The sequence below is a fragment of the Tubulanus polymorphus genome, chromosome 3, assembly GCF_964204645.1.
Source record: "Tubulanus polymorphus chromosome 3, tnTubPoly1.2, whole genome shotgun sequence".
NCBI lineage: Eukaryota > Metazoa > Nemertea > Palaeonemertea > Tubulaniformes > Tubulanidae > Tubulanus > Tubulanus polymorphus.
The window spans coordinates 16,334,425-16,362,296 of NC_134027.1; the positions used below are offsets into that span (position 1 = coordinate 16,334,425).

The 27,872-nt window shown below is 37.1% G+C and overlaps 1 protein-coding gene across 11 annotated transcripts in view; it reads right to left on the bottom strand.

The window, feature by feature from the left end:
* Positions 1–27,872, bottom strand: part of LOC141901878 (ELKS/Rab6-interacting/CAST family member 1-like) — a 237,058-nt gene that overhangs the window by 173,272 nt on the left and 35,914 nt on the right. For 10 of the 11 annotated variants that reach the window (XR_012618869.1, XR_012618870.1, XM_074789418.1 and 7 more), the window contains 2 exons: positions 21,826–22,227; positions 12,073–12,240 (listed from right to left, as the gene is read on the bottom strand). Coding sequence is in view for 9 of the 11 variants with exons in the window: in XM_074789418.1 (XP_074645519.1) it covers positions 12,073–12,240; positions 21,826–22,227 (570 nt within the window). In the remaining 2 variants the exon portion in view is untranslated. The remainder of the gene's footprint in view (positions 1–12,072; positions 12,241–21,825; positions 22,228–27,872) is intronic. The other variant, XM_074789423.1, reaches the window with a different exon arrangement.

Genomic DNA, 27,872 nt, shown 5'->3' on the forward strand with positions numbered 1-27,872 from the left:
TGTATAAGTCCACCTACGTTTTTTGGACATGATTTTTGGTCTAAAAAACTTGACTTATACACCGGAAAATACGGTAATGTTTATGCTGTATTTGTAGGCCTTGTCATTGAAATTAGATGTAGTTAATGGAATTGTTGACATTCCTCTATGAAATCAAATTTCCCACCATTGCTAATTGAGTAGGTTAGAAAGTGGTCGAATCATCGAATTTTGGAGGGAATTTCAGTCTCGTATCAGAATATCGTAATGTAAACATATATCTAATGTTTGAATGTTTGAAAAAATGTTTGAAAATAATGTTTGAAAAAAAATTGAGTTAAAAGCTGATTAATAAGTGTGATATATAATATGTAAGTTACTTAATTGTTATGAGGACAATTTTGTGAAGATGTTGTGAGATACCATTGTTTTAGTATCGAGATAAAATGTATATTAGTTACATAGATGCTGGAGGTGGTCAGTCTTTAGAATTCTGCCATGTAAGCAGAATATTCTGTGTTTATGAAATAAAGTTTTATTATTATGAAATAAAGTACGTATACAAAAAACTTTATCTTATTTAGATTAACTTAAGTGATCAGTTTCTCGAGAGAAGAAACAGCTGGTCATCCGCCACGGCAGTTGGTAGTTGTCTGATGGTAGCAGTCTCCCTGTCAAATTGGTTCTTAAATTTCAGTTGCGGAGTGGGAAGCACAACGAATTATAATCCTCCAAGGATCAGAAAGATCCCACCCTGTGACATATCAATATATATTTATGAACTCAAAACATAACTCCGAACCTAAACCGAAACCTGTAGATGCAGATGGAATTGATCTATTCATCTCCTTACCGTATATTCGTAATAGTTAGAGAGCCCAGGGGGTTTCAATTCAACTTTTCCGTTCAAAAGGTTTGATGGCAATTTTCTATATTTCCAAATAGATTATCGGGTAAAAGTGCTTTCTTGCATTTTTTCGTTGGGGCATTAAGGGCGTATGGCCCCTCAAAAACGCCCCAGAATCACCGTCAATTCCACTTTAGTGTACAACGCTGAAATTTTAGTATATAATAGATGATGATGTGGTAGTCAAATATACACTTAGTAAGAAAGAAAATAAATTGCCCATGGGCAAAGTGTGGTTTACCTTGAAAGCTAGGGGTTGTTTGGAATGAGGGCATTGCTTGAAAAATATTTTTAATTCCTGACTTCAAAGTTCCAAAAGTTTATATTGTATTTTATCTTTCTTAACCCTTTGAGACCCACTCTCGCAATTTTGCGAGCACCGGGAGCAGTTCCGTCGGTCCCACCCTCGCAAAATTGTGAGCACCAGGCATGCCTACTTTACCCCGACGTTTCAGCGTAACCTGCGCCGGATTTTAGCTGCCACCGCCTGTGTATGCAAGTAAAGGTTCAATGCGTCCCATTGAAACTATTGGAACGGTATGTTGCTACTCAAGAATTTTGCGAAAATTGAAGTTGAAGCGAATTGCAGTTTTTGGAATTTTATCGCTAAATTTGAAATAAATATGACATTTCCGGCACGGTTTTTGGTGAAAGGAACGTTCATAAAATGTCACGCAGGTTTAGTGATCATGGAATAAGAGAGATATTTGCTGACAGTGACTCTTATGACAGTGACTCAAACGCTGAAAGTGGTTCAGAAAGCGATTTTGAACCCGGAAATGAAACCGAAAGTGAACCCGGAAGTGATTTAGATGCGGAAGTAAGTGACAATAATGGTGAAAATAGTCCTGTAAGTGACGATAATACTCCTGATAGTGATGATAATAAGTCTGCTGATAGTGACAGTACTGATAATGACAATCCCCAACCCCCAGCAGCACCTGTCGTCCGTGGTCGGGGACGTGGACGTGGTCGAGCTACTGCTGCTGTTAGAGGCAGGCGGGGTCGTGGAACTGGGAGAGGTCATGCCCCAGTGCGTGGTCGTGGTGGACGTGCACAAGGTGCCAACATTGATCAGGATCCTGATTGGGCTGAAGATAGAAACCGTCCCCCTCCTAACTGGTTGCCGCAGTACAACTGTCCGAATCCAGGTGAGCCCAAGTTCCATACAACGGACTACACGCCAATTGACTTTTTCACAAAAGCTTTTCTGGACACTATTATAGACATGCTAGTGACTGAAACAAATCGTTATTTTCAACAATATCAAAACAGTGGAAATACTTCTGATAGTGTTCTAGAAACCTGGTATAATGTCACTAGTGACGAAATGAAAGCATTCCTGGCATTGTTGTTACTGACAGGATATGAAGATCGGGGATCTTTTCGTGCACATTGGTCTACTGATCCTTTGACTGGGTAACCGAGCCAGGATTCCGAGCCGTAATGAGCCACAATCGGTTTTTGATGCTATTACGATTCTTGCACCCTGTGAATAACGAAACACAAATTCAAAGAGGGCAGCCTGGTTATGACAGGACATTCAAGGTCAAGTCTTTGATTGAACAGCTAGTTCGCGCATGGAATGACGCCTTCCATATGGAAAAGTTTCTGTCCGTGGATGAAGGCATGATAGCCTTCAAGGGTCGAACTTCTATGTGCAATACATCAAGAGTAAGCCTGTCAAGTGGGGCATGAAAGCATGGATACTGGCTGGGTCGAAAACTGGTTACGCCCACAATTGGACGCTGTACAAAGAAGCGGACGGTGGTAAAGTTGACCTTGGGTATCAAGTTGTTATTGGACGCATCGCAAAATGTTCGGGCTGGCCAGGTCATAACATGTGACAATTTCTTCACTAGTGTGAAACTATTTGTGGACCTAAAAGATCGAAACATTGGTGCCTGTGACACAGTTAGGGCGAATCGTGCAGGAAATCCACTAAAACTGAAGCAATTCACGGCCCGCACCAACAAACGACAATTGCAGGACATGTCGCCTTTGATGTTATGGCATAACGCGTCAGACATGTTAGCAATTGGTTGGTATGACAAACGCCCAGTTTGTGTATTGTCTACTGTTAGCAATGCAGGTGTTACTGTGAAGCGTATTCGTTCACGTGAAGGAGAGGATGGTTACAGACAAATCGAAAAACCAAATGCAATTGAGGACTACAACACGTATATGGGTGGAGTTGATTTGTATGATCAATACAACTACTATTTCAGCATACTACATCCTTCAGTGACATGGTGGAAAAAGTTTGTTGCCACCTGCTCATCACAGCAGTAACAAATGCATACATAATGCACAAGGTGTCCAATGCTGCTGATGCATTGACCAGTAGACAGTTTCGTTTGAAGTTATGCCATGAACTTATTGCTGACTACCAACGTGAACCTCATCAACCTGGTCGTCAGATTCGGCATAACGATGCACCACAGCGTTTGAATGGAGGAGCACATTTTATGGAAAAAACTAATGGCAGGCCTGATTGTGTTGTGTGCACACTTAGAGAGACCAAAAAATATGTTCGCCGGCATCAGACACAAAGGCAGTGCAAGCGATGTGTACCTCCTGTACCTTTGTGTGACGTTCCATGCTTTGAGATTTATCATCGTTTTTTGGATTATAAGCTGTATTGGAGGCAGAATCACATGAATAATCAGTAAGGTGAGACAAATCATGTTTATTTCAGTCTCTAATATACTTTTATGCTTTATTTCTTGAACAGCTAATGATTTTGAGACAAAAAAGACAATTTTCGTCCGAATTTGTACGTTTTTCATTAATTTTCCATAATTTACCCCCCAAAATTTTTTCAAAATATGACAAATTTGGTATCATTACAAAGCTTATAAAGAACTGTGCAAAAGTTTCTTATACACCAAACCTGTATCTGTAATAGGCTGGGAGCTACAAGCATTTGAATATAGGACGTTTTCGCCTTGCAATTACCTTAAATTAATCTGGGACTGGGAGAGCATGTGTAATAATTAATCCGGGTCTCAAAGGGTTAAAGAATTATTTTGTAGTCAAATAAGACCAAAGATATACATTTGGTTACGGTCCAAGTCCAAAATTTCGTAGGGTACAGGTACGCGTGGCAGGGAAACTATTTTATATTTTCAAAAAAAATATGTTTCACAATATGAAAAAAATATTCAAATAAGCCCATCCCAAAATAATTGTCTGTTTTCAAAATGAGTCGGTAGGCAGGTAGAAATTTTTTTTGCAAAGTTTTTGGGCAAAAAAAAAACAAATTTATCACCTTTTTTACATGGAAACAATATCGCAAAAATCATCTACGTTGTGCACAGGAAATTTGTCTAATAGCGTAGATTTCAAGAATTAATCTAAAATTACAACTTCGTCCAGAGCGTCATCTCTGTGTTAAAAATGAAACAGTACATTGAATATGTGCGCACTTTTACATTACCAGCTTTAATATAGTCACTATGAGAATGAATGGCAGCTTATTGAAAACAGCCAGTTTCCTGGAAAACTTAAATTAGGCCACATGCCAAGGCATGTTTTCACACGATGCACACTTGAATTCAAACAAAAGTAGCTCATACGTCGGCAGTGGGTCGGTCGGCCATTTTAATCAGAAATAAAATTTATTTCAATGAATCAGAAAAAAGTTTTCACTCAGTATATTTGAAGTCGGGTTGGTCGGGTTACCGCAAACAGACCATTAATATGAGATGGACTAAAATTCATATGATGTCAAATATCAGAGGGTGGTTGTATATTGGGTCTTGGAAACCTCTTCCAATAATGGCCGCAGAAGTAAAAATACCGGTACAGAAGAAATCGGATATTAGATCGTTTTAAATCCTGGAATTTACGACTACAATATTCAGACCTCGACCTATACTTGTATTTTACTGCTTAATATTTTCAGGTCACAAGAAATTACAATTTATTACAAATTCTATCAAACAGAAAACACAGCGCTCATCTTCTGCTACGATTATTCAGCCTATTTTCATGTCAAACGTGTAAGCGTTACAGCATCACCTTTAGTAGTGTACTGTACGAGCTTGTGTGTGTGTCGTGTAGCACTCTGCACGCACGTGGAGGCCTTGTGTAAGTGACTGTTCGCTTACACAATGTCAATCAAAACAATCACCGGGTATTAAAATGAAACAATACCTATGGCGGATGTGTGAAATAATTACATCCTCACCAGCAATGAGCATTTGAAATTCGCACGTATACGGCACCTAGTCCAATGAAACCTATGCCATGGCTTTCCCATAATTATTTTAGTAGCGCCGGAATTCGCTGTATATCCCAAAAACAGCCAATCCCATTCGCTCGTAAGGACAACGCCCCCTAATCGAGGTCATTGCAATTTTATATGCGAGAGCTAAGAATTTTCCCGCCAAAAACAGTTTTTCGTAGAATTTTAGCTCAGTTGACCATGTCATCGACGGAGGTTCGCCATGTCTTCAATCGCATCGATTATACGTCGTTTAAGCCGAGAACCAATGAAACAAATGCTCACATAAAAAAACGTACCGCGATTTTACATGAATTGGCTCAATGCCAACATCATATCGGTAACAAAGGTAAACCATAAATGGGGCATTGTCTTTTAAGAACAGGGGTCAAATAGGGGTCAAAGGCAGGTCAATTCCACTTCTCCGTACAATGCTGAAATTCTAATACATAATAGATAATGATATGATGGTCACAAATTCATTTCGCAAGAAAGAAAATATTGCAGCATTTTTGTTTAAGAACCGGGGTCAAGCAGGGGTCACGAAGGGTGGGCAATTCCACTTCTCCGTACAAAGCTGAAATTTGAGTACATGGTAGATAATGATATGATGGTTTTTTCTTTTTTTAACCATTGAAATTTTATTATGAACATAACATTTGCAATATACAATGGACAACCACAAATCGTCCGGGGACATTATATGTGGTCTCGGAACAAGAAGAAAAACAAAACAATATTAAGTAAATATAGCGGTTTCATGGCATATTATATTAGTTACATGATTGTTAAAAGTCTACATTCTACAGGTTTCAAGAATCTGGAGGTGTTTTCACATCGTATGGGTCTTAACGAAGTCAAAATAGATTAAACAAACATGCATTAAGCCAAGAAGATAAATGTTCAAATAATGCATGGTCACTCAAAGACGACAATATGCTGTGATAAAAGATGTGCATATACTTATTAATTGTTGATTTACAGCATGATCAAGATTGTTGCTTCCATGAATGAGGAAATTACATTTATCTTTTTGGCTTAAGTTTGAATACATGTCATACAGAAACATATTTTCCATGGAAAGGTGAAGGCGATTTCTAAGGTTAACTATTGTGGGTTTACGACATTTGATAAAAAGGTGGATTGTATCAAAACGCAGACTACAAAACCCACATAAGGGATTTGCGTTTTCAAAATTATGACGGGAATAGTGTGCTGGAAGCAGTAAATCCACTCGCAAGCGGTTCAGGTTTATTTCATTTCTACGAGTTAAGATTGACATATCTGTAGTGCTGTAGGCCATTTTTAGCGTATTCGATCGAATTCTAAATTCAAATCGAGACAAGGTTGGGAGCGTTCTAATTTCAGGCAAGGTTTTATTCCATCTCTGCATTAGAGAATACATTGGGAATGACATAAATTTGGCAGAGGGCGTCGGTGGAAAAGAAAACGGGCGTCTTTCTCTCAATGCATGTACTGGAATGACCTAAAACTATCAAAGAGGTTAGAAACATAAGGAGGACAGAGTCCGTTTGAGGCTTTGAACATATATATACTTAATCGGTCAGTACGTTGATTGCCTCTGTGTTTAGGTCTACAGATGATTTCAAGTCATTTAACCCTTTCAGGATGGCGTCTAATTTCGATTCAGTGTCAGACATTGTAAGCTGTGTCCTTTTATGATCTGGACTGACAGAACTGTTTGAGGATATTATTTCGTCAATTCCCCGTTTATTCCGTGTAAAAGGTGTATTCATGCGGAACGGCTCTTACCGTGTACTTCGGGTGTAGCTGTACTTTAGGGGGTTTGCAATAAAGTTAATTCACCGTTGACTTTGATTTATCTAAGTCTAATAATCTTCGGCAAAATGATATGAATGAGTCAGTTTTAAACGCAATGGAGCCTCAAACGATGGAGACTCAAAAACTCACGTTATCCAGAGTGGTAGAGCGGGTGAGAGACTTGATAAATTTTCAGAAACGACGAGTACTCACACCTCGACTGTTTACTCGTCCGCCATATTTGCTCCAAAAAAAAGGGTATTGAGATATGATGGTCACAAATTTATTTCTTAAGAAAGAAAAAATTGGGGCATAATCATATAAGAGCAGGGGTCCAATGGAGTCATGGGGCTGTCACAATTCTATTTTTGATTACAAATTTTCATAAACAGTTTTTAGATACCCTGTACTAAAAAGGGAAAATATATTGGGTCACTTTATTGATCTGTTTACTCTATGCTTAGACAGATTCAGCTCACACTCACAGTGCTTGCAGTGTGACCTTATTCCCCAAAACAGACGTGCAGGGTTTTAAGTTTAGCATGAGTCAATACAGAGCATGATGGGAGAAACTCACCACAGAGGTAAGAATTAGTAGATTTAGGATAGACTTATAGGGAATGAGTTCAGTAGTGGCGATTCTGAGACTATTAAAGAGAGCAGGGCCTACCCAGCTAAAAAGATGAGAACACACTCAGGCCAAAACTTCTAATCATAATCAGTGCATTTGATGGTACACTCCTCTGTGATAAAAAGGAGCATTCTGTGTATTTTTGTGATATGCTATCCCCGCTTGGTCTGTTCTAATGAAAGCTGATATCATTGTATAGTTTATAAGATTGCTGTCTCAGAATTGAAAACCACTTAGCAAAAGAATAATTTTTCAATCCACCTTGACAGTAGGCCTAGGCCTAAATACCCAGTTGGCGTACATGTTTTCTTCAATCAATAAAGCCACCAGGCAATTCCAGTACGCATTCTAAAATGGTATTTCCGTTTAATTTTTTTAGATCACGGTCCAATCTGGTGTATAGTCCACAGTGCCGATTCAAATGAAAAATCCACATTGAATAAATGGTCAAATGATACCTGGAAAACTGCCAAAAATGCTGCCCAGGTCAGACATAGCTTTAAGAATTATACAGACTCAAAGTATTACACAATGATTGAGTCACTACCTGATACACCAGGTGACACTGATGGTTACCATTCTCGGTGTTACAAGAATTTTACAGCTGTTAAGAAGTCTAATATTGCTCAGTCCCATGATGTGCCCAATACTGCAAAAAAGACGCTGCGCAGTGCAACACCACCCTAGACCTCAGTGCCATCTTCAATGGCACCTGGTACAATCAGATCTACAGATCTTTTACCTGATACATGCCTTTTTTGTAACAAGAAAACAAAAAAACGGCCAGATGGTTCCAAAGAGTACTTGGGAAAAGTGATGACTATGCAAGCTGCAGAAACCATCGTGAGTGTCGTTGAGACATTGAAATTAGAGGCAATAAGAGTGAAAATATCTGGCATTGACTTGATAGCAAAAGAGGCACAGTTTCATCACAGCTGTCGAGCTCATTTTGTAGTGAAAGCAAGTAGGGCTAAGACGAGAATTGCATTGCCAACCATTGATGAGTGCGAAGATGTTGCAAAAGATAAATCGAAACCTCTTGATTTCATCGTTTAGGAGTATATAACAGACCAAAAAAGACTGGAACATCTTCAATCTATCTACAAACGTTATATCATCATGAAGAGAGAATCCCACAATTATAACGAAAAAGTCCGAAAATGAAACTTCGAGATAGTAGTTTATTTCAACGTTTCGACTATATCCTAATAGTCTATTAGGATATAGTCGAAACGTTGAAATAAACTACTATCTCGAAGTTTCATTTTTGGACTTTTTCGTTATAATTGTGGGATTCTCTCTACATCGCGTCAACACGGATATAGTGTTCTATCAATCGTGGTTATATCATCATGTGTGAAGAATTGAATATGGAACCACCAATTACGAAGGTGAACTATTTTGGCGAATTATTAAGAAAAGAATTTGAAGGAGAACTTATTTTACATTCTCCAACATGTCGCAGTTCTGGCGTGTTTTTATATTCTAGAAATATTAGTTACGAATCAATTAAGAGTATACATGATCTAGAGTCATCATGTGAGGGTTTGGTCACTAGGGCTGCCAATATGATTCTTCACTCAGCTAATCCATTCGTTCTGGAATGCCCAGATCTGATAAATATCCACACTGGAAGAATAGCCTCTGCTTCAATATCAGGTTCATTACTTGAACTTACTAAAGGAAAAGCTAGACACGATGCCTTCATTGCTGAATGTGAAGCTGATCCTACCAGGTTTGAAAGAGCTATAAAGCGATACCCCCTTCAGAACTTCGCTAAGCAAGGAGCTCGGAACAAAAGTGCTCAAAATCAAGTTGTTAAGAAACTGACGTGTACCAGAGATATGTTTGGACGCATTGCAGTTATAGCATCGAAAAGAAAAGTAGATCTTGAATTTCTACTCGGATTTCCTCTCACATCAGTTCCACTTTCCATTTGCAGTACAGAAGGGAACCATGGCTCACACAGACAAGAGTGTATTATTTAGTGTGCTGGAAAATAAGGTTGAAACCCATGGAGAACCAACATTAACAGATACTACTCTGATAGACGGAAACTTTCTACTGCATCTCTTGCCACCAAATCTACCTGCAACGTATGGTGGGCTAGCAAGATCAATACTACTTGCCACTACTAAGTGCCCATCCAGTAGGATTGACATAGTTTTTGACAATTATGAAAAACCGTGGATAAAAGCTCCTGAGCAGGAGCGTCGTGGAGCCGAAGTCACTAAATATACTATTAACGGACCTGACCAAATTCGCCCGAAGGATCTGTTGAGAGCATTAAAGTCAACATCATTCAAGCAACAACTACCAGTTTTTCTGTCTGCAGACTGGATGTCACAACACTATGCTGAGATCATACGTGAAAAGAAGATTTATATAGGTATTGAGGAATCCTGCTACCGAATGGCTGTTGTTGATGGAAACGTTGAGAAGCAAGAAGTTCCTGAGTTGTCTTGTAATCATGTAGAGGCCGATACTAGACTCTGTTATCATGGAGTACATGCAGATAATGGCCTCGATGGTGGTGGCAATATTGTTATCCGAGCAGCTGTTGATTTTTCTAAGTATTGATATCCACGAACAAAACTATACTGTTATAGAATGTTTAAAAGGAACTGCTTTTAATAACAGTATGAATAAACTTACTTCACAAACAAGGAAGTACATTTTTAACTTTTGAATGGTCGAACCCCAGTTATTCACAGTAACCTGTGATTTGGATATTCTCAGAGCCTTCCTTCTTTATTTATTTATGAAATGACGTCACAAACTTTCAGATTCGCGCCAGTACGCGCGCCATGATTGATGATTGCTATTTCCACCGGTGTTATCTTTAAGTAACTTCAAGTTCAAAATAGGAAGCACAGTACATCCATAGAAACTACATGCAGAAAGAAACATTTCGTTTCAAAGTTGTTAGTAGTCAAATCTAATAGAAGATAATTTTTAGTGAAACTCAGTGGAAAATATGTTAAAATAATAATCAGCAGGAATCCAATAGGGTTTCTGCCGAGGCAGCAGAAACCCTAATAATAATCACGCGAATCTAAATAGGGTTTTCTTCTTCCGAGGTATTCAAGCACCCCATCCATCCAAAAATGATTTTAACCAGCAAATATTCAATTCTGGCAGCATACAGGTTAAGCTTGCTGTGCTCTCTGGTGAATTATAGTTCATTGGGACAACAATGATTTCTTGAAAGCAGAGGATATACAACAACAAAAATAGTTTTAAAAATGACAAAAGACATTTATTTAGAATATTCAAAATATAGAAATAGAATCATCAAATCTATTCAATAATCCAATCATTATCCAACAGAGGAAAAGTCTCTAGAGGATCAATGCTGTGCTTATCAACGCAGACGCTCGCACATCGTTCCAATCGCGATAATATCCGTCATGCAAAACTAGTCTTTTTCAATCCTGCACTTAGTAGTCGAATAAACGTAGTCCAGAAATCTGTAAAAACCAATTTGGTTCCTTATCAAAAAATAATGCTACCAATCCAAAGCGGCAAATCTGAAAGTGGAGTACTATTTACACTCAAAATGTCAGCAAAATCATTTACACAAAAATAACCTGCGGGCAGGTCTTTCATGCAATAACATAAAATAAACTTACTCATGAATAATTTCATCTGTCACCTTGAAAAATATTCTTTCAGTGTCTTAAAACCTGTAATATATAACGAGACAGGGCTTGTAAAATGTAATGAAGGTTATAGGCGTATCTTATATAGTCATAAATGATAACCCTGGATTACATTGATTACCTTGGATTATTGCCCGCTCTCTAGGCCTACCTGTCAATATTAAAAATGTTACTCCTAATTCAATGCAATCACAGCCCAGCCCTGCTTCAACTGCCAGGAATACACAAAACTCTACTAGTCTTACAGAAATTTACAAGTGTTGGGCCAATTGATCCTAATATAAGCACTATAAAATACAAGAAAATAGGCCTAGGTGATTGATGGTAAGTGGTACTGATACCCACACGCGACATGAATTTATATCATAGAACTCAATTTGATTTGAATTCTATGAATAGACCAAGTTTAAGAATTTGAAGTTGAAACATTTCCGGGTATCAGAGTCAGTAATCAAATTCAGTTGTATTTTTACAATTATTGGGTCTAGCTGCACCACATATACACACACCATTAACGGCCCCAAGAGTAATTATTTACTTACTTTCACAAATGATATCCTTTAAATCAACTGAAATGGTTTGAAAAGAAACCAAATCACGATAAATCCTGATGTTTTTAACTGTAGCATCTAGCGAGGATGACTCCACATACAGGTGACGGTCGCAATCATGCGCAATAGATTTGTTTATGGACACCGAATAATATCGATTTCCTTAAAGGTCACGACAATTGAGCACAGCTTCAAGGTCTCTTATTGTAAGTGTTGTCTGTATGTACGTGTTGGCAGCTCTGTATTAATATCCATACTCGGTCTACTGGATAATTCATATACATCAAAGATTTGCGGTTTCCCAACTATTCGACATATTAAATAGTACTTACATCAGCAGTGAGCATCAAACAATGTTGTTCCTTAGCATTATTCTGTTCTTTTAGGATATCAATATGGTGTGACTGATCTTCTTTTTGTTTCTCAAGAGTTTCAAGTTTAGTCTGCATTGCACAAACCTCTGACTCATGTGTACATAATTGACCCTTCACATGATCGCTCTAGAAATATATGCAATGTATGGTAAATTTTCAATAAAAAGCAATACCTTAATAAGGGTTTTCTGCAATGTAGCAGAAAACCCCAATCATTATCATTTTTTAAATTAATGTTACTTATAATAGTGACATGTACATTATATATGAAAAAATAAACAGAATTTATAAAGACTTATAACTTATTAATAAAGACTTATTTTATATATATATATATATATATATATATATATATATATATATATATATATATATATATATATATATATATATATATGTACATATACACTTAATACATAAATACATGCACATACACACACAATGTATAAAGATATTCCCACAAAATGAGTGGTTACAAAATTGTGTTCAAAAGTAAATTTCTTTTTGGCCTTGTATATTTTTTGTTCGGGGAAAAGATTCTCCTCAACTGTCCTGTAAGTTCTTAACTTTGGTTTGGTGTGTAGTGATTCCAGGCATCCTTATATATGGAAAATATTTCAGTCATCTATTGTAATATGCACCTGATCTGTAAAGTTATTTACACAGTTTAGAGGGGTACATATTCTATTGAAAAATCTTTTACACCATGTATCAAAATTTTTATTTTCATAGGTTAGTAGATCTCTGAGAAACATTTGCTTAGTTATTCTTGCATTTGGCATAGATATCATTCGATTCAAAAATCTTATCTGATGTTTGCAACGTTTATATTTACATGGTAGCCACCCCATATCTCCATACAGAAAAAGTAATGGCATTAACGGATTTACTCCTAAAAAACATCTTCAAGTTTATACTGAATGCGCTCAACCATATCGGAGTCTATCGAACCCCAAATTTCAGCTCCATAACTAATGACTGAATCAACACCTGTTTCAAATAATTTAGTAAAGGTTTTATAACAAATATTTTTCATCTGTTTAAATTTACTTACAATTCTGCCAAGAGCTTTTCCACCAGCAGATGCTTGTCGTTCACAATGTAATTTGAAATTTAAATGAGAGTCTAAAAATACACCTCAATATTTATAAGATTCAACCTTGTTTATATCTTGGTTATTCTAGTTAAAAACAAAGTTTGTTAGTTTCTTCCGATGTTGCCTTAAATGTACGATGTTGTTTTTTCCTGTGTTAATTGAAAGAAGCCGCCTACACCACTGGGAAGTATTATCAATCAAATTTTGTAACTCCTCTTCCGAGTTGGCAATCAGCACAATATCGTCAGTGTAGGCTAAAATATTAGTACATAAAGTTTGATTCTGAGTATTTAAGTTAAGAAGATCGTTTAAAAATAAACTCGCTAAGGTTTGAGAAATTGGGTCACCTTGTCTGACTCAACTTTCACTATTGAACCAACAGCTATAAAAATCTGGTGATATATTTATATTTCATCTTGTGTTTTGGTATAAACTACGGATAGCCAACAACAAATTACCTCCTATACCAATCTTCAACATCTTTAAAAGTAGTAAATTTCTATCTACAAATTCCAAGTACTTTTCAAAATCCACAAAACAGCAGTAGGTAACTTTCCCTTCAATTGCATTTTACTTAATAATACTTGTCAGCGTGAATACAAGATCCTGACATGATCTCTCCTTACACGAACCGTTCTGACAATCGGACAAAATATCGTGCGCTTTTAAGTAAGCAGAAAGTCGGCAATTTCATGTACTGGTGTAAAGTTTGCCAACACACGACATAAGGGCAATACCTCTATAGCTGATAGGAATTTAAGGGTCTTTTAATGTACTTTTTGGTATTGAAGCTATACAGGTGTGAATCCAGACTATCGCACATGCAGCACGTGCAGTTTTCAAATGCTCTTTAAAAATTTTTGTTTCAGGAAAAAAGTTAATAAAAGGGCACACAATTTGTGCGCCATAAAAAATAATTGCCTTTCTGTATTAGGACTAAAGCAAAATGTGAATGAAAATAAATTGCCCAAAATCAAAAAAAGGGCAATCTTAGGCATTTTCCTTTACTCAAAAGGGCACCATTCTAAAAGAGACATTATAGTTACTCTATAAATTTAATCGAAAAAGGGCAAATTTACGCCAAAAAACATACATGTCCAGAAATGACACTTCAAAGAAAATTCTGAATTCCGGAATTTTTCTCAATTTAGAAAATCAGAAAAATTCTGGACAACAGAAAATATCTGCAGAAAAATATTAAGTTTAAATTCACAAGTCTTATCTAAATTAAAGGCTTATCTTTTTTAAGACCGAACATTTTCTGTGCCAGTGAGAAGACTGAAGCTTAAGCTACAAAATGGCGCATTCACTTTTGGTTATCATTTTGCCAGCTCGAAAAGAGAATTTCGTCGGTTAGGTAACCCATTAGAGGTTTTTACCGCTGATGAGTTGAAGGAACGGTTGTGATTCAGGCCAGAGGGTATCGATTTTCTGGTGAGAACATTCGGAGACGCGTTGACGCCTATACAGGATAACGAAAGAGGGATACCAATCTCAGTAATGTGTTTGTTGACTGAGGCGATTTCGCTAAAAATCTTTTGTATGATAGGTATTTTGAGGAAGATCCTGCAATCGGGGGATTGAGAAATGGACTGGTTGTGGGAGCCAGCGGTTATCCATTAAAACCGTACTTGATGACCCCATTTCATCAGCCGGAGACAGGTCAGAAGAAAGTTATCACAGGGCTCATAAGATGACCCGTAGCCTTATTGTAAGAACATTTTTCATGGCGAAATTCGTATAGAGCCAGAAAAAATTTGTAAGATATTTTGGGCATGCGTGGTTTTGCATAATATAGCAATCAATTTGAATGAAACTTTAGATTTTGATGAAATCTTTGAAGTCGATTTGCCAGAACAGGAGGCTGTTCGTGAAGTACTTGGTAATCGTGGGCAAGAAACATGAAAACACATTGTTCAAGAATATTTTTTGTAAAAATGTAACATCATATATATCAATTGAGAATATTTCATTATTCATAACATGTAATGTAAGGTAATATAAATTCAAAGAGTTAAACATAAAATAAATCATAACTATAACAATATGGTAATTGGCATTTAATTAAATTTGAATTTCTGGTTTTCCATTAGATTTAATTCAATTTTAAGTTTTTCTATTTCGAGGTCAGTCTTCATCATCTTTCTTTTCACATACTCCATCTGAAGCTCGATGAGCTCTGCCTGTGTTGCCGTTCTCTTTTTCTTGTTGCCTATAATCAAATAGAATATTAAACTAAGCGTTCTATTCTAGTTGTTCAAAATTTAATTCATTTAAAAAAATATTTACTATCAGCCTTAGATGAACTAGCCTGTTCAATTTCTGCTGCCTGTAGGCCTACACCTGAAAAACATGTAGACAATATCAAGACAACAAGTCAGGTATGTAAGGGAGCGTTCACAAATTACGTACCTCAAAATCTCCCGTTTTTCTGAACCCCACTCCCCCTTGTACCACCTTTGTACCAATTCACTGACCTCCCTCTTAGGTACGTACCATCGCACCCATGACCCCCCCCCCCCCCCAATTATATTGATGCAAAGAACACAAATCAAAAAAAATATAAATACCTGATTTCATTAATGACGTACCAACAAGTGCGTGAAAGATCGATACCGGTACCCGGTATTGGGGAAATCCCAGTTGAAGTCTACTACAAGTCACAAGTGGAATTGTTTGTTTGTTTCTGTTTCAGCCTCTCCTGTTGCCAGGCAGCATAATTTTTTTTCGTAGGATGATAGAGTCACAAAACTGAATTTTTTATCTGATTTAGGGTTAGGGTGAATTAGAACAAAATTCCGATAATTAAATAAATGTCGCAACAAAAGAATTAAGCAAGTATTGTTGTTTATTGATTTTATATACCCGGTACTAAAAACCGATAAAACACCAACGGCTATTTTCATTTGAGTTTGGTACATAAAGTGCGTACCAAGATTGATTAATACCCCCTCCCTCAAAGTACGTACCTTTTTTGTACCAAAATTCAGTAACCCCCCTCCCCCCCAATGGAGGTACGTAATTTATGAACGCTCCCTAACGTTTCCAATACTTACTCCTTAGATCATGACATGCGGGCCATCTCCCATAGCCGCTTCAATCAGCGTTACATTTTGTAATGGTTGATCTGCTTGGTCATCTCCTTTAACGATAAGTATATAGTATCTATTCATGAAAGATTGAATAATTTCATATGAGAATACCAATAGAGCTAAAAATAACTTGAAATACAATTTGTTTAATGTAGCCTACTAGTTCTACTTATTGCCTTTATTCAAACCAAAAATAAATTATCCATGGGCAAAGTGTGGTTTACCTTGAAAGCTAGAGGTTGTTTGGAGTAAGGGCATTGCTTGAAAAATCTTTTTAATTCGTGACTTCAAAGTTCCAGAAGTTTATATTGTATTTCATCATTCTTAAAGAATTATTTTGTAGTCAAATAAGACCAAAGACAAACATTTGTTTATGGTCTACATCCAAAATTTTGTAGGGGACAAGTAGGTGCGGCAGGGGAACTATTTTATATTTTCCAAAAAATATTTTTCACAATATAAAAAAATATTCAAATATCATATGATGTCTCATATCAGAGGGTGGCTGATTATTGAGTCTTGGAAACGAAACCTCTTCCAAAGTATGGCCGTGGAAGCTAAAACACCGGTGTGTAGTATTAGATCGTTTTAAATCCGGGAATTTACCACTGAAATATTCAGACCTCGACCTATACCTAAAGTTTGCTGCTTAGTATTTTCAGGTCACAAGAAATTACAATTTATTACAAATTCTATCAAACAGGAAACACAGCGCTCATCTTCTACTACAACGATTATTCAGCCTGTTATCATACCAAACGTGCACGCGCCAAGCAGCATTACAGCATCACCATATAGTAGTGTGTATGAGCGTGTGTGTGTGCAACAGTCTAATGTTTAGCACTCCCGCGCACGTGGAGACCTTGTGTAGTGAACGTTCGCTTCACTTCAATCTCAATCAACACAATCACCGGGTATTAAAAATGAAACAATACCTGGCGATATGTGAAATAATTATATTCTCACCAGCAATGAGCATTTAAATTCGCACATATACGGCACCTAGTCCAATGAAACGTTCGCCATTAATAGCTTTCCCATAATTATTTTATTAACACCGAAATTCCCCGTATATCCCAAAAACAGCCAATCACATTTGCTCGTAGAGACGACGCCCCCCAATCGAAGTCATTGCAATTTTATACGCAAGAGCTAAGAATTTTCCCGCCAAAAACAGTTTTTAGTCAAATATAAACAAAGTCTACCATTTCATTGACGGAGGTTTGTCATGTCTTCAATCGCATCGATTATACGTCGTTTAACCCGAGAACCAATGAAAAAATGCTCACATAAAAAAATGTACCGCGATTTTACATGAATTAGCTCAATGCCAACCTCATACTGCTGACAAAGGTAAACTAAAATACATTGGAATCGTGTAAACACTGTGAAAGAATTATTTGTAAGCTTTACCTAGATTATTTGTCGTTATTGTGGTCAGAGGTCTTGCATTGCCGGGAGCTTCAATATTTAGGATTTGCTCTGCTCCATCGTCTAAAATTAGAAACAATGCTGCAAACCTCATGCAGCGCTAACAATTCTGACTCGAAAACAATGTATTTATTCCGCTTGTGAAAGGGCTTATCATCATCTGAACTATAATATATATATGTTTATGAAAATCATAATTTAACGAGTGCAAACAAATAATGAAATCAAACTAATACTTACATCATTTCTTGAAAATTTAGATTTGAATCATCATCGAACCAACTTTCGTGTTCTACAAAATCGATATCATCCGGATCTTCGATTTCACGATCGCTTCCTTCAGAATCAGAGAAATGATCGATATCAGTCATCATCAACATTTAATGTTTGTTTACCCTCTTTCTGAATGCACCCCGTGTAGTTGGCATTGGAGTGCTGGTTGATGGCTCATTATTTGAAATACTGGTGTTATCTCCTGATTCATCTGGACCTGTGAGATGTATAATTGGTAAAGCAGAGGGTTTTAACAGCAATCTGAAAAACTGTTGTTAAGTGGAATTTTCAATAGCCTACATCTATGACGGTTTGTTTTGCTTAGGAAATAGCAGATAATGTATGTGATAGTAGGCCGACTGCCCTGCGGGTAATAAATTGCATAGAATAGAATGAAAATAACAATAAAACAACAAACACTTACTTTTAGGCAAATCCAAAGCGATATTGAGTTAAGATTTGAAAAGCGTTTGTCGTCCAAGTGTCTATAACACAACAGCGGCAGTGTGGATACAGTCCGATCTAACTTGAAGTCTTTTCGTTTAGCGTGAACAAATTTTGTCCATTTGCGGGCTCTTATCTCATATTTGGGCCATTCAAAAAGTCTCCCATCATCGTGGGAGCAATATATTGCTACACAACGACGACGCATGGTAAAAAACACGGGAAAAATACAGCAGATTGCGATAGAAAGCGTGTGTCACTTAGTAGAAATTTACTTCCAGGTTTGTGTGTATCACGGTGTGACGTCATCTCCCACGATCAACGTTGCCAGGGCCGTTGCTAAGGGGATATTTCGGGTTTGGATGGGTGGAATTAAAAAATTCCAATTGAAATGTTTTTAGCGATCGAAGCGGTTCACAAAAATATAGTATTAGGATAATTCATCAACAGGTCATTTTTTCTTTTTAGAACTTTTACTTTGTCTTCCGAATTTCTAAACTGTATTTTAACAACGCCTTCGCCTACGTCTCGAGCTCATATTTGTAAACTGCGCTTAGAATTCACTGGAGCGGAAAGAAACGAAACGACATAAGCTTTACAGTACTCGGCTGTATAGAGAAATATGGCGTAGATGTGGCCCGAATTTTCCACATATACATGCCTGAGTACAACACACAAATACTGTCAAATGGACACTCAAATCACACAAAAACATCAATCATCACGCGAAAACGGGATAAAGTTGATCTAACTTCACAGGTTTTGCACTTACAGTTTAAACAACAAAGAGAGAAATTTACGTTTGGCACTGGTTGGTCGCCATATTGGATCTGATTAATGTAGCAGTCAATCAACTCTTAATTTCCTTTTCTATTATCCAGGAATGGACAGCTTATCACCAAGGTTCGATAAAATTGTGTTTTCATAAGTAGCACAGACAGCAGTAAACAAATACCTGAGATAAATTTTTCCATTTGTCTTTTTGACTTGAATGCGGAATAGAATTGAATTTTCTGAAATTTGCTCAATAATACAAAATTGACATGGAATACGATTTGATGTTTTATTTGTTCAATAAGATAAAATTGAACTGGATTTGATAGTTTTTTTTGCAGAATAAAATTTGATTGAATTTGCAGTGTGAGCACATGGCTAATTAGCATATCAAGGTCATCCATCGGATTTGAGAAAAAGCTATTGTCCCCGGACTTCGCTGTTTGTGAATATTTTCTGTAGTGCAAATAAAAATATTCCTCCCGAAAACCAAATCAACTAAAGATTTCACAGAAATCAATCTAGAAATACAATTTTAAATCTTAAAATAAAACCAGGAGTCAAACAGTGGATGATTCCGCAGGTTCACGCGAACACCTGCTGATCTCTGCGGCCAAGCCAATCATAGAGGAGTCTGCTTTTATAAACAGATATCTTTGCGTTCAGATTTTCACGAAAAAGGACGGCTAAAAATATCTCATTTCAATTTTACAATTGTATTAGCTATAATCTGTTTGTAAACAGCCATTAAAGAGCAAATACTATCAAAATGGAATATTGTGTAAAATTCATTTTAAAACGTGATGTATTCACAAATATCAAATATGAAACTGGTTTGAATTTCAGCCATTACTGAGAAATACAACTTTTAAATCGGCAATTGCAGCACATGCTCGCTGTTATTCTTCATGTAAGCAGGTGCATGTTTCTGATGTTATCTCTGACAAATGCTTGCGGCTTCCAGTCATTTATGATTTCATACCGTAATTTATTGTTTTGGGAGTGATCTGAATTAATAAACTCTTACCATTGTAGAGTGTTGCTACTGATGGACAGTAGCAACAGTGCTATGACATGATAATCATATATAAGTGAGAAGCGCTGTAGGTCTGTGAATACGGTGCACAAATGATGTTCATCTTATCGATTACATAGGCTATGCATACTACCGCACACACCCACACATGCTTGTGTTGTCATTGATAACATCACAAATAGCGCCACTGCGGGTTCTATGTGAACTATATGTACTAAGTGATGGATAAATAAATTACTAATTTACAGAAAATTTGAGATACATTTTTCGGTCAGACAGATCTCAGGTCGTTTTATATATACTAAAGTTTATTCTGATAAAGTAATCACGAAAAGCACAATTTTGATGGCATTTGCCCTTTAGGCTTCAGTTTTTGTCTGCAATTCACTGCAAATGGTTGTATAATAACTATGCCAATTTATATGTTTTACAAAGCTGTACACTCAATCTGGACAGTTCCTCACTAGCTTCACTGCATCATTATCATCATTAACTTTGCCATACCCTATATTGTGCCTTGAAACCCTAACAGCTGAAATAAATTCATTTTGACAACATCTAATTAACAAAGTAACAAAAATCACCATATACGAACCTTCTAGTTTTCATATTTAAGCGACTGTGAAAGTTTCAGAACTCTATGTGGCACTAATTGGACATAAACATTCGACATGGCAGATTTCACGATAACAAAAGGACGTGTAAAATATGCAGTGCATCAATCCAGAATTTGTAGACAGAATATCTGAAGCTAGATACCTTTCTTTAAAGGTCTAACCGTGGTATATCAGTCAGTAACAACTAGTTATAATACTTTATTCAAAACTTTAAATAACAGTGCCCGGAGGGCAGCAACAGCTCAAGGTCAGTCACGTAGGCCAACAACAAAATGAAACAGACCATCGTTTTCACGGTTATGAACGTCTACCATACCACACTTACTTATAATGTACTTCATACAGATAAAAAAATAATAATTCCGCCCTAACTCTACGACACAACAATCAACGCGCAGCTTAAACATGGCATCGTCATTCAATACGCTATTCATGATGTAGGCCTATCTCTACACACTACATGAAAATCACACGTATGTGTTGACTTGAGAGAAACGATCAAAATCTAACAATTCGATTACGCCTTTTTTAATAGTTTGGTTACGGGGTAGACCTATTAAAATATCATTTCAGAGGAAAAAAAAAATATTTAAAAAATTCCCTCAGTGAGATAAAATCACTTTGTGAGAGGGAACTGTCGATAGGGCAATGTACAAATGTCCAAACAAATGATTCTTGAAATGTTTGAATTCTGTACACAGTGATCAAAAAAGAACCTCTAGTTATTCAATTTTTCATCATTCAAGCCAGGATTTTAATTTGACTGATGTGAAAACTTTTTTTTGCTCGTTTTTTTCACTGAATTTGTTCCACAGATGGGAATAAAAATTTATTTATTTGACTTTTCTTCAAATTTCGGGAGGCGGTTCTCGTAAACCAAGCTATTAAAAAAAGGCCCTCGGAACCTACAAAGTCTGTATCCAGATCTAGTTGAATCAGTTATATTACCTGTTTGAACTGTTCGATGGTTTTATCTCTCTGTTGAAGCATTGCTTCTAATTTATTCATTTGTTGTTCATCCTGTGATGTTTTTACTTTTAACTTTTCCATTTGAATTCTATCATCATCAATCAGATTTGATGCAATTCCTTTACTCTGTAACATTTCCAATAACTTCTTAATGCTTTCATCTCGAGCAGTTAATGTCTGCTTTTGTGTTTCAATGCGTAATTCAAATTCCTCAATTGTTTTATGCAAAATCAAAATTTCCTTCATTTGCTGTTCTTTTGTACGTTTTAAACTATCTACGTCTGATACGCCTATACCACCATTGGATGAGGTTCCCCAAACTCCACCGCTACCTCCAGCTCTTAGTTGTTCTTCTAGCTTCTGAATGATCAATGTATGATGCTGAAATCAAACAAGAAAAAAATACTCGATTGTGAACTTGCATTATCCAGAATTACTTTCATAATTTGATTAACTGCAATCAATCAAAGGCATTATCATATTCAGTAACTAAAACCTGGCGTTTGCCTTGTAAACACGTGTTTATCCCCCAGATATACAAAAAATACCCTCCCAAACCCAGGCCCAACATTGCTATGCAGTTGTTTGAATAAACTGTGGTAAGGTAATAAGCGGTTAATGTTTTACATCTACTGGGAAATGTTCTATGACGATGTTGATTGGGAGTACACAGAGACTTAAGGTCTTAACGAACGATTTTCATTTATGCTGAAAATAAATTTCATTTTTCTGCCAAACGATTTAGCCAAAGTATTTGTATAGTTAAACCTCATTAATGCGATTCTGTTGAAGACGAAAGTAGTTTATTCTGATGTTTTTCTTCATGTCACAGCCAAGATATTTGTAGCAATCAAGATATGGATACAAAAACAATTTCAATAGAACAATTTTGGCACCTTTGCCTACACGATTCGTATCAACAATGTACCGCAAGGGTATGATTGTTTGTTTGTCTTTTTGTTTGTTTGGCTTTACGTCATTTGGATCTTGGTTTTCCAAGACTAACCCTACTGGATTATTCATTTAACCTCACAACGGGACGGCCTTTGAAGTGTTGCCCGCACACTGTGTAAGCCGCCAGTAGGATTCGAACCCACTCGAACCGAACTTTTTCAATTCCAAAAAGCTACAGGATGGCAAATAACCATCAAGATATTGCAATTTACAAAGAAAGTGTAAATTTGGTGGGTAGGTGGGCAGACATCCTTAAAATGAAACTTTATCTTAGAATATAGCCGAACCGATGGAACTCATATCAGGCTTCGATAAAAATTTGATAACCACAGGGACCGTATTCAAAAACATAATGGTACATGTTTACTCATAATATTACATCCCCCTCTATAAGATTTGGACGCTGACTAACAACTATCTCTAAATCTAATATCTAACAATAATTAATCTAATAATTCTAATCGTGGCTATGAGTGCTAGTAAATGAAAGTTTATCTCCAGCTAATAGTTTGTATTTCGCAATAACTATACACCATTCATAAGTCCATACACGTAGGTGGCTTCACAGTACGTCCAGAGCGAGTGTGATACGATGTTGTTTCATCACTGCGTTGTATTGTAGATGGCGCATTGGTGTTGGCGATAAACTGGTCGTTCTGCTGTTGTGGCTGACAGATAGATGGTTGGTTGTCTGTGGTAGGCTGGACTCCAGAAGATGCTGTGTGCGTGTACATATGCATGGTTTCGCTGTCTGTGGCGGTGGTACATCTTCGGGCGTATGTGGACTCTTTGTTTCTTTGTAATACGATTTTGTACGATCGTTCAGCGTGTTTTTATTTCACAACGGCTGGCTCCCACCTTCCTGTGGTGCAATTGCGGACCTATATCGGTTGTTTTTCTGCCACTGGCCGTAGTGGCACTGCATGATTTGCAGGTTTGATCTTGCATGGCGGCCATATAACAATTCAGGTGGTGATCAATTGGGGTAGACCTAAGAACGAGTAGGGCCATGGCAATGTCACAGTTGGTCTGTCTACCTTCTTTATTGTCATCTTTACGGTCTGAATTTGCCTCTCGATAAACCCATTGCTGAGCGGATATATCGGGTCTGATGTCACGTGTTTAAACTCGTATTGTCGTGCGAAATTGCGATAGTCTGCCGCAGCAAATTGCGGACCATTGTCGCTAACAAGCTTCCATGGGACGCCTTGTTCAGAAAAAATACTCTTTGTAAGGGACATGATAATAGAGCTCCTTGTCTGCTGTCCTATCGGGTTGTGCCGGATAAACGGGAATTTGAGTAGTAGTCAGCTATAATTAAGTAGTTATCCCCATCAATCTGAAACAGGTCAGTCTCGACAACCTACAATGGTCTATTTGGGATTTCATGCTGTATGAGGGGCTCCTTCTGTTGCCGTTTTTGATGTTCTTGGAATAACCTGCAGGCAGAAGCTGTTTTTTCGATTTGCTTATTTATGTTTCTCCAAAAAACAGAATTTTTCGCCCGCATCTTGCATTTTTCCACTCAAAATTCTTCACCCTACTTTCCTTCGGTCTTAGCCATAAATTTCACCACACGGGACACCCCCAGTAGAATATTAAAGATCACACTTACGCCCTAACATCCGAAGGGCTTCTGATGTGGCATGGCATTACATTCTTCATCTTCTGACACCATGTAACGATTTCATGCCCAGAAATCAAAAATTGGACGATTATCATAAATAGCATCAGAGCTCTTTTTTCAACACGATTGTATACAAATGGCTGCAAACCTGGATAAGGCTCAAAACCCGTATCAGGCTACGATAACAAACTCTCAGTCAACTAATTGGTGATACAAAATGGATGTTCTCAGCGTAGTTAAGAATGATATTTTCCTCTAATAAAACAATCTATCTTTATTGGTGATATCAGAACCTAACTTGAAAGACATAACTAGGGACAATCTCGCCCCTAGGTCCTTATGAAACAATATCTGATTTCAGAAGATGTTTCCATGGGTCGAGTGGTTTCTCACCAGATCCGTTTTTGGTTAATTCTTTGGTAGCCTTCTCTGAAGCGTTTCTTGATAGCATTTCTTGATGAGATTAGCCAGGTTCCTTTTGGAAATCTCTATTCACTCTATCCACTTTTACCTGCTTCCATTTGAAGGATATTTCTGATCAACTGGGTTCTATTTTAGCACTCGATCGGGTTCAGATCTTTTCCAATAGTCTTGTGTGCACCAGTGCATCCTTCTCTACCTGGTCATGATAAGGAAGTGTGGGGTGTTTGTCGGGTAGCCTTACTCCTGATCTTCTCATTTTTTGTTGTTTATTATTGATAATGATAATGATTTATTTTCTCCACAAAAATTTTATAATAAACAAAATATATAAGTTGGTTGATTTACAATATGGAAAGGGACAACAAGCAAGCTTTAAAAGCTGTACACAGCAACAAGTGCTGAGGCGAGGTGCCCAGTGCAATGAAGGTGCAAATATGCATAAGGTGAAAATGATAATGTGTTAATGATAAAATAACAAGAGCCCCAAGGGGTACTATGGCCAGCCTGTCAGCTTTTCATAAAATGGCAAATGATGATGCATTTTGTGGGTTAAATTTGTCAAAATACACTCCCAGCTCAGAGTCAGTACCTAATAATTTACACAATACAATCGTAGAATACAAAAGGAGCACAGACAGCGACTGGAGCTGGCAGGAACAAATACCTCAGATAAATCTTTTCCCTTGGTTTTATTGATTTAAATGTGGAATAGAATTGAATTTTTTTAAATTTGCTCAATAAAACAAAATTGAATTGGATTTGATGTTTTTATTTGTTCAATGAAGTAAAATTGAATTGGATTTGATATTTTTTTGCGGAATAAAATTTGATTGAATTTGTAGTTTGAGCATATGGCCAATTAGCATATCAAGGTCATCTATCCGATTTAATAAAAAGCAATTTTTCTCGGATTTTGCACAATGGTCAATCATATTTTCGTAGTGCTTATAAAAATATTCCTCCCAAAAACCAATAACTAATTTCACCAATCAACGAAAAGTAGGCGGAAACCACATATATTGATTTTTATTGCATTTAATACATGTATTACACCTATTATATGGTGAAAACAGAGTTGAATCGAGTCTCGTAGTTGGCAGTGGGGGTAAACGTTTTATACCAGTTGCCACTACGAGACTCGTTCCCCCTCCCCTAAACCCAGATGTTCGAGCAGCATTTCACTATCTTGCATGTGTTCCCCCATCAGATAGAAAGCAATACCCCACAAAGCCATGTCTCATTTGCAGAAGAGATGGTAACCGCAAAGAAACACGTTACGTTTGTGATGTCTGTCCTGGAAAACCAGCATTATGTGTAACCCCTGGTTTCAGGAGATACCATGTACAAAACTAAAGAAATGCCATGACAACAATGCTATAATTTCTATCGTACTATGTTTATTATCGATTCACAGTGAGGTGAATCATTTCTTTCCAATTAGGAAAGGTATTTGATAAGCGTTTGATGCCTTATAAACTTTGATGTGAAAATAATCACGTAATATAATTTGATTTTATAGATGTTCATAAATAAATAAAGAATTGATAAAAAAAGTTAGTTATTGATTTTTTAAAAATTACTTGTTTATCTGAGTGGCCAGACTTCGATTTATGTTGTTATCCACATTGCCAAACAGAAAAAAAATGAATTCATTCACTCCGGGCTTACTACGAGATATCTCGTAGTGGCAAGGAGCGGTACACCTGCTACTACGAGATATCTCGTAGATGGCAGTCAACCTGTTAAAAATATAATATAGAAATACAGTTATTGTATTATTCAACGCCCCCTGGTGGCCACATACTAAAACCAAAGACCTTGAAACTCACCAAAATCATAGAACGCGTTATGGGCTACAACTTTCCAATTGAATATTGTAACACAATATGCTTAGGTATGAATTTAATGTGGAAAAACTTTTTCCCACCTACGCATCATTACTGATGACACCAAGATGGACGCCAATTGTGTCATAATTGGCTGATCAAAAATACCTGTCTCAGGTATAAAACATCCCTTTCCACAGAATACCCATCACAAATTGCAATGAGAAATGGCAAACCAGTAGGAAGCTACAGGACCTAGAATTCTGGCCAAAATTGACATTTTTGGGCACTTAAAAGGTCATAGGACGGCCAGCTTGAGTCAGATCAACCCAATTTTTCTTATGCTGATGGCCCTTGGTAGATTCAAATATAAACCAAAGATCAAGGTAATTGATCAAAGCGTCTTCAAAACTTCCCTCAAAAACTTTGAAAATGTCTAAAAAGTGCTGATTTTTGCTGATTCTGCCAGTCGGCCATCTTTAATCTGACAGGGCCAGTTTTTGGGCTGAAGATGTGTCTAGGGTAGATACATGTATAAACCAAATATCAAGACATAACCTTGAAGCGTCTTCAAAACTTCCCAAAATAACTGGATTTCGTCTACGGACGGACCGACGACGGACGAAAAGTGAACGCAATAGCCCGCTGGGACTAAAGTCCCAAGTGGGCTAAAAATGAAGCAGTACATTGAATATGTGCGAGATTTTACGTTACCAGCTTTAATATAGTCACCATAAGAATGAATGGCAGCTCATTGGAACACTGCCAGTTTCCTGGAAAAACTTAAATTAGGCCACATGTCAAGGCATGTTTTCACATGATGCACACTTGAACTCAAACATACATAGCTCATACGTCGGCAGTGTGTCTGTCGGTCGGTCGGCCGTTTTTTTCAAAAATAAAATTTATTTCAATGAATCCCAGAAAAAAGTTTTCACTCGGTAGCTTTGAAGTCGGGTCGGTCGGGTCACGGCAAAAAGACCATTAATATGGGATGGCCTAAAATTCATATGATGTCGCATATCAGAGGGTGGCTGAATATCGGATCTTGGAAACCTCTTCCAATGTTGGCCATGGAAGTTAAAATACCGGTACAGAAGAAATCGGCTATTAGATCGTTTTAAATCCTGGAATGTACAACTACAATATTCAGACCTCGACCTATACTTGTAGTTTGCTGCTTAATATTTTCAGGT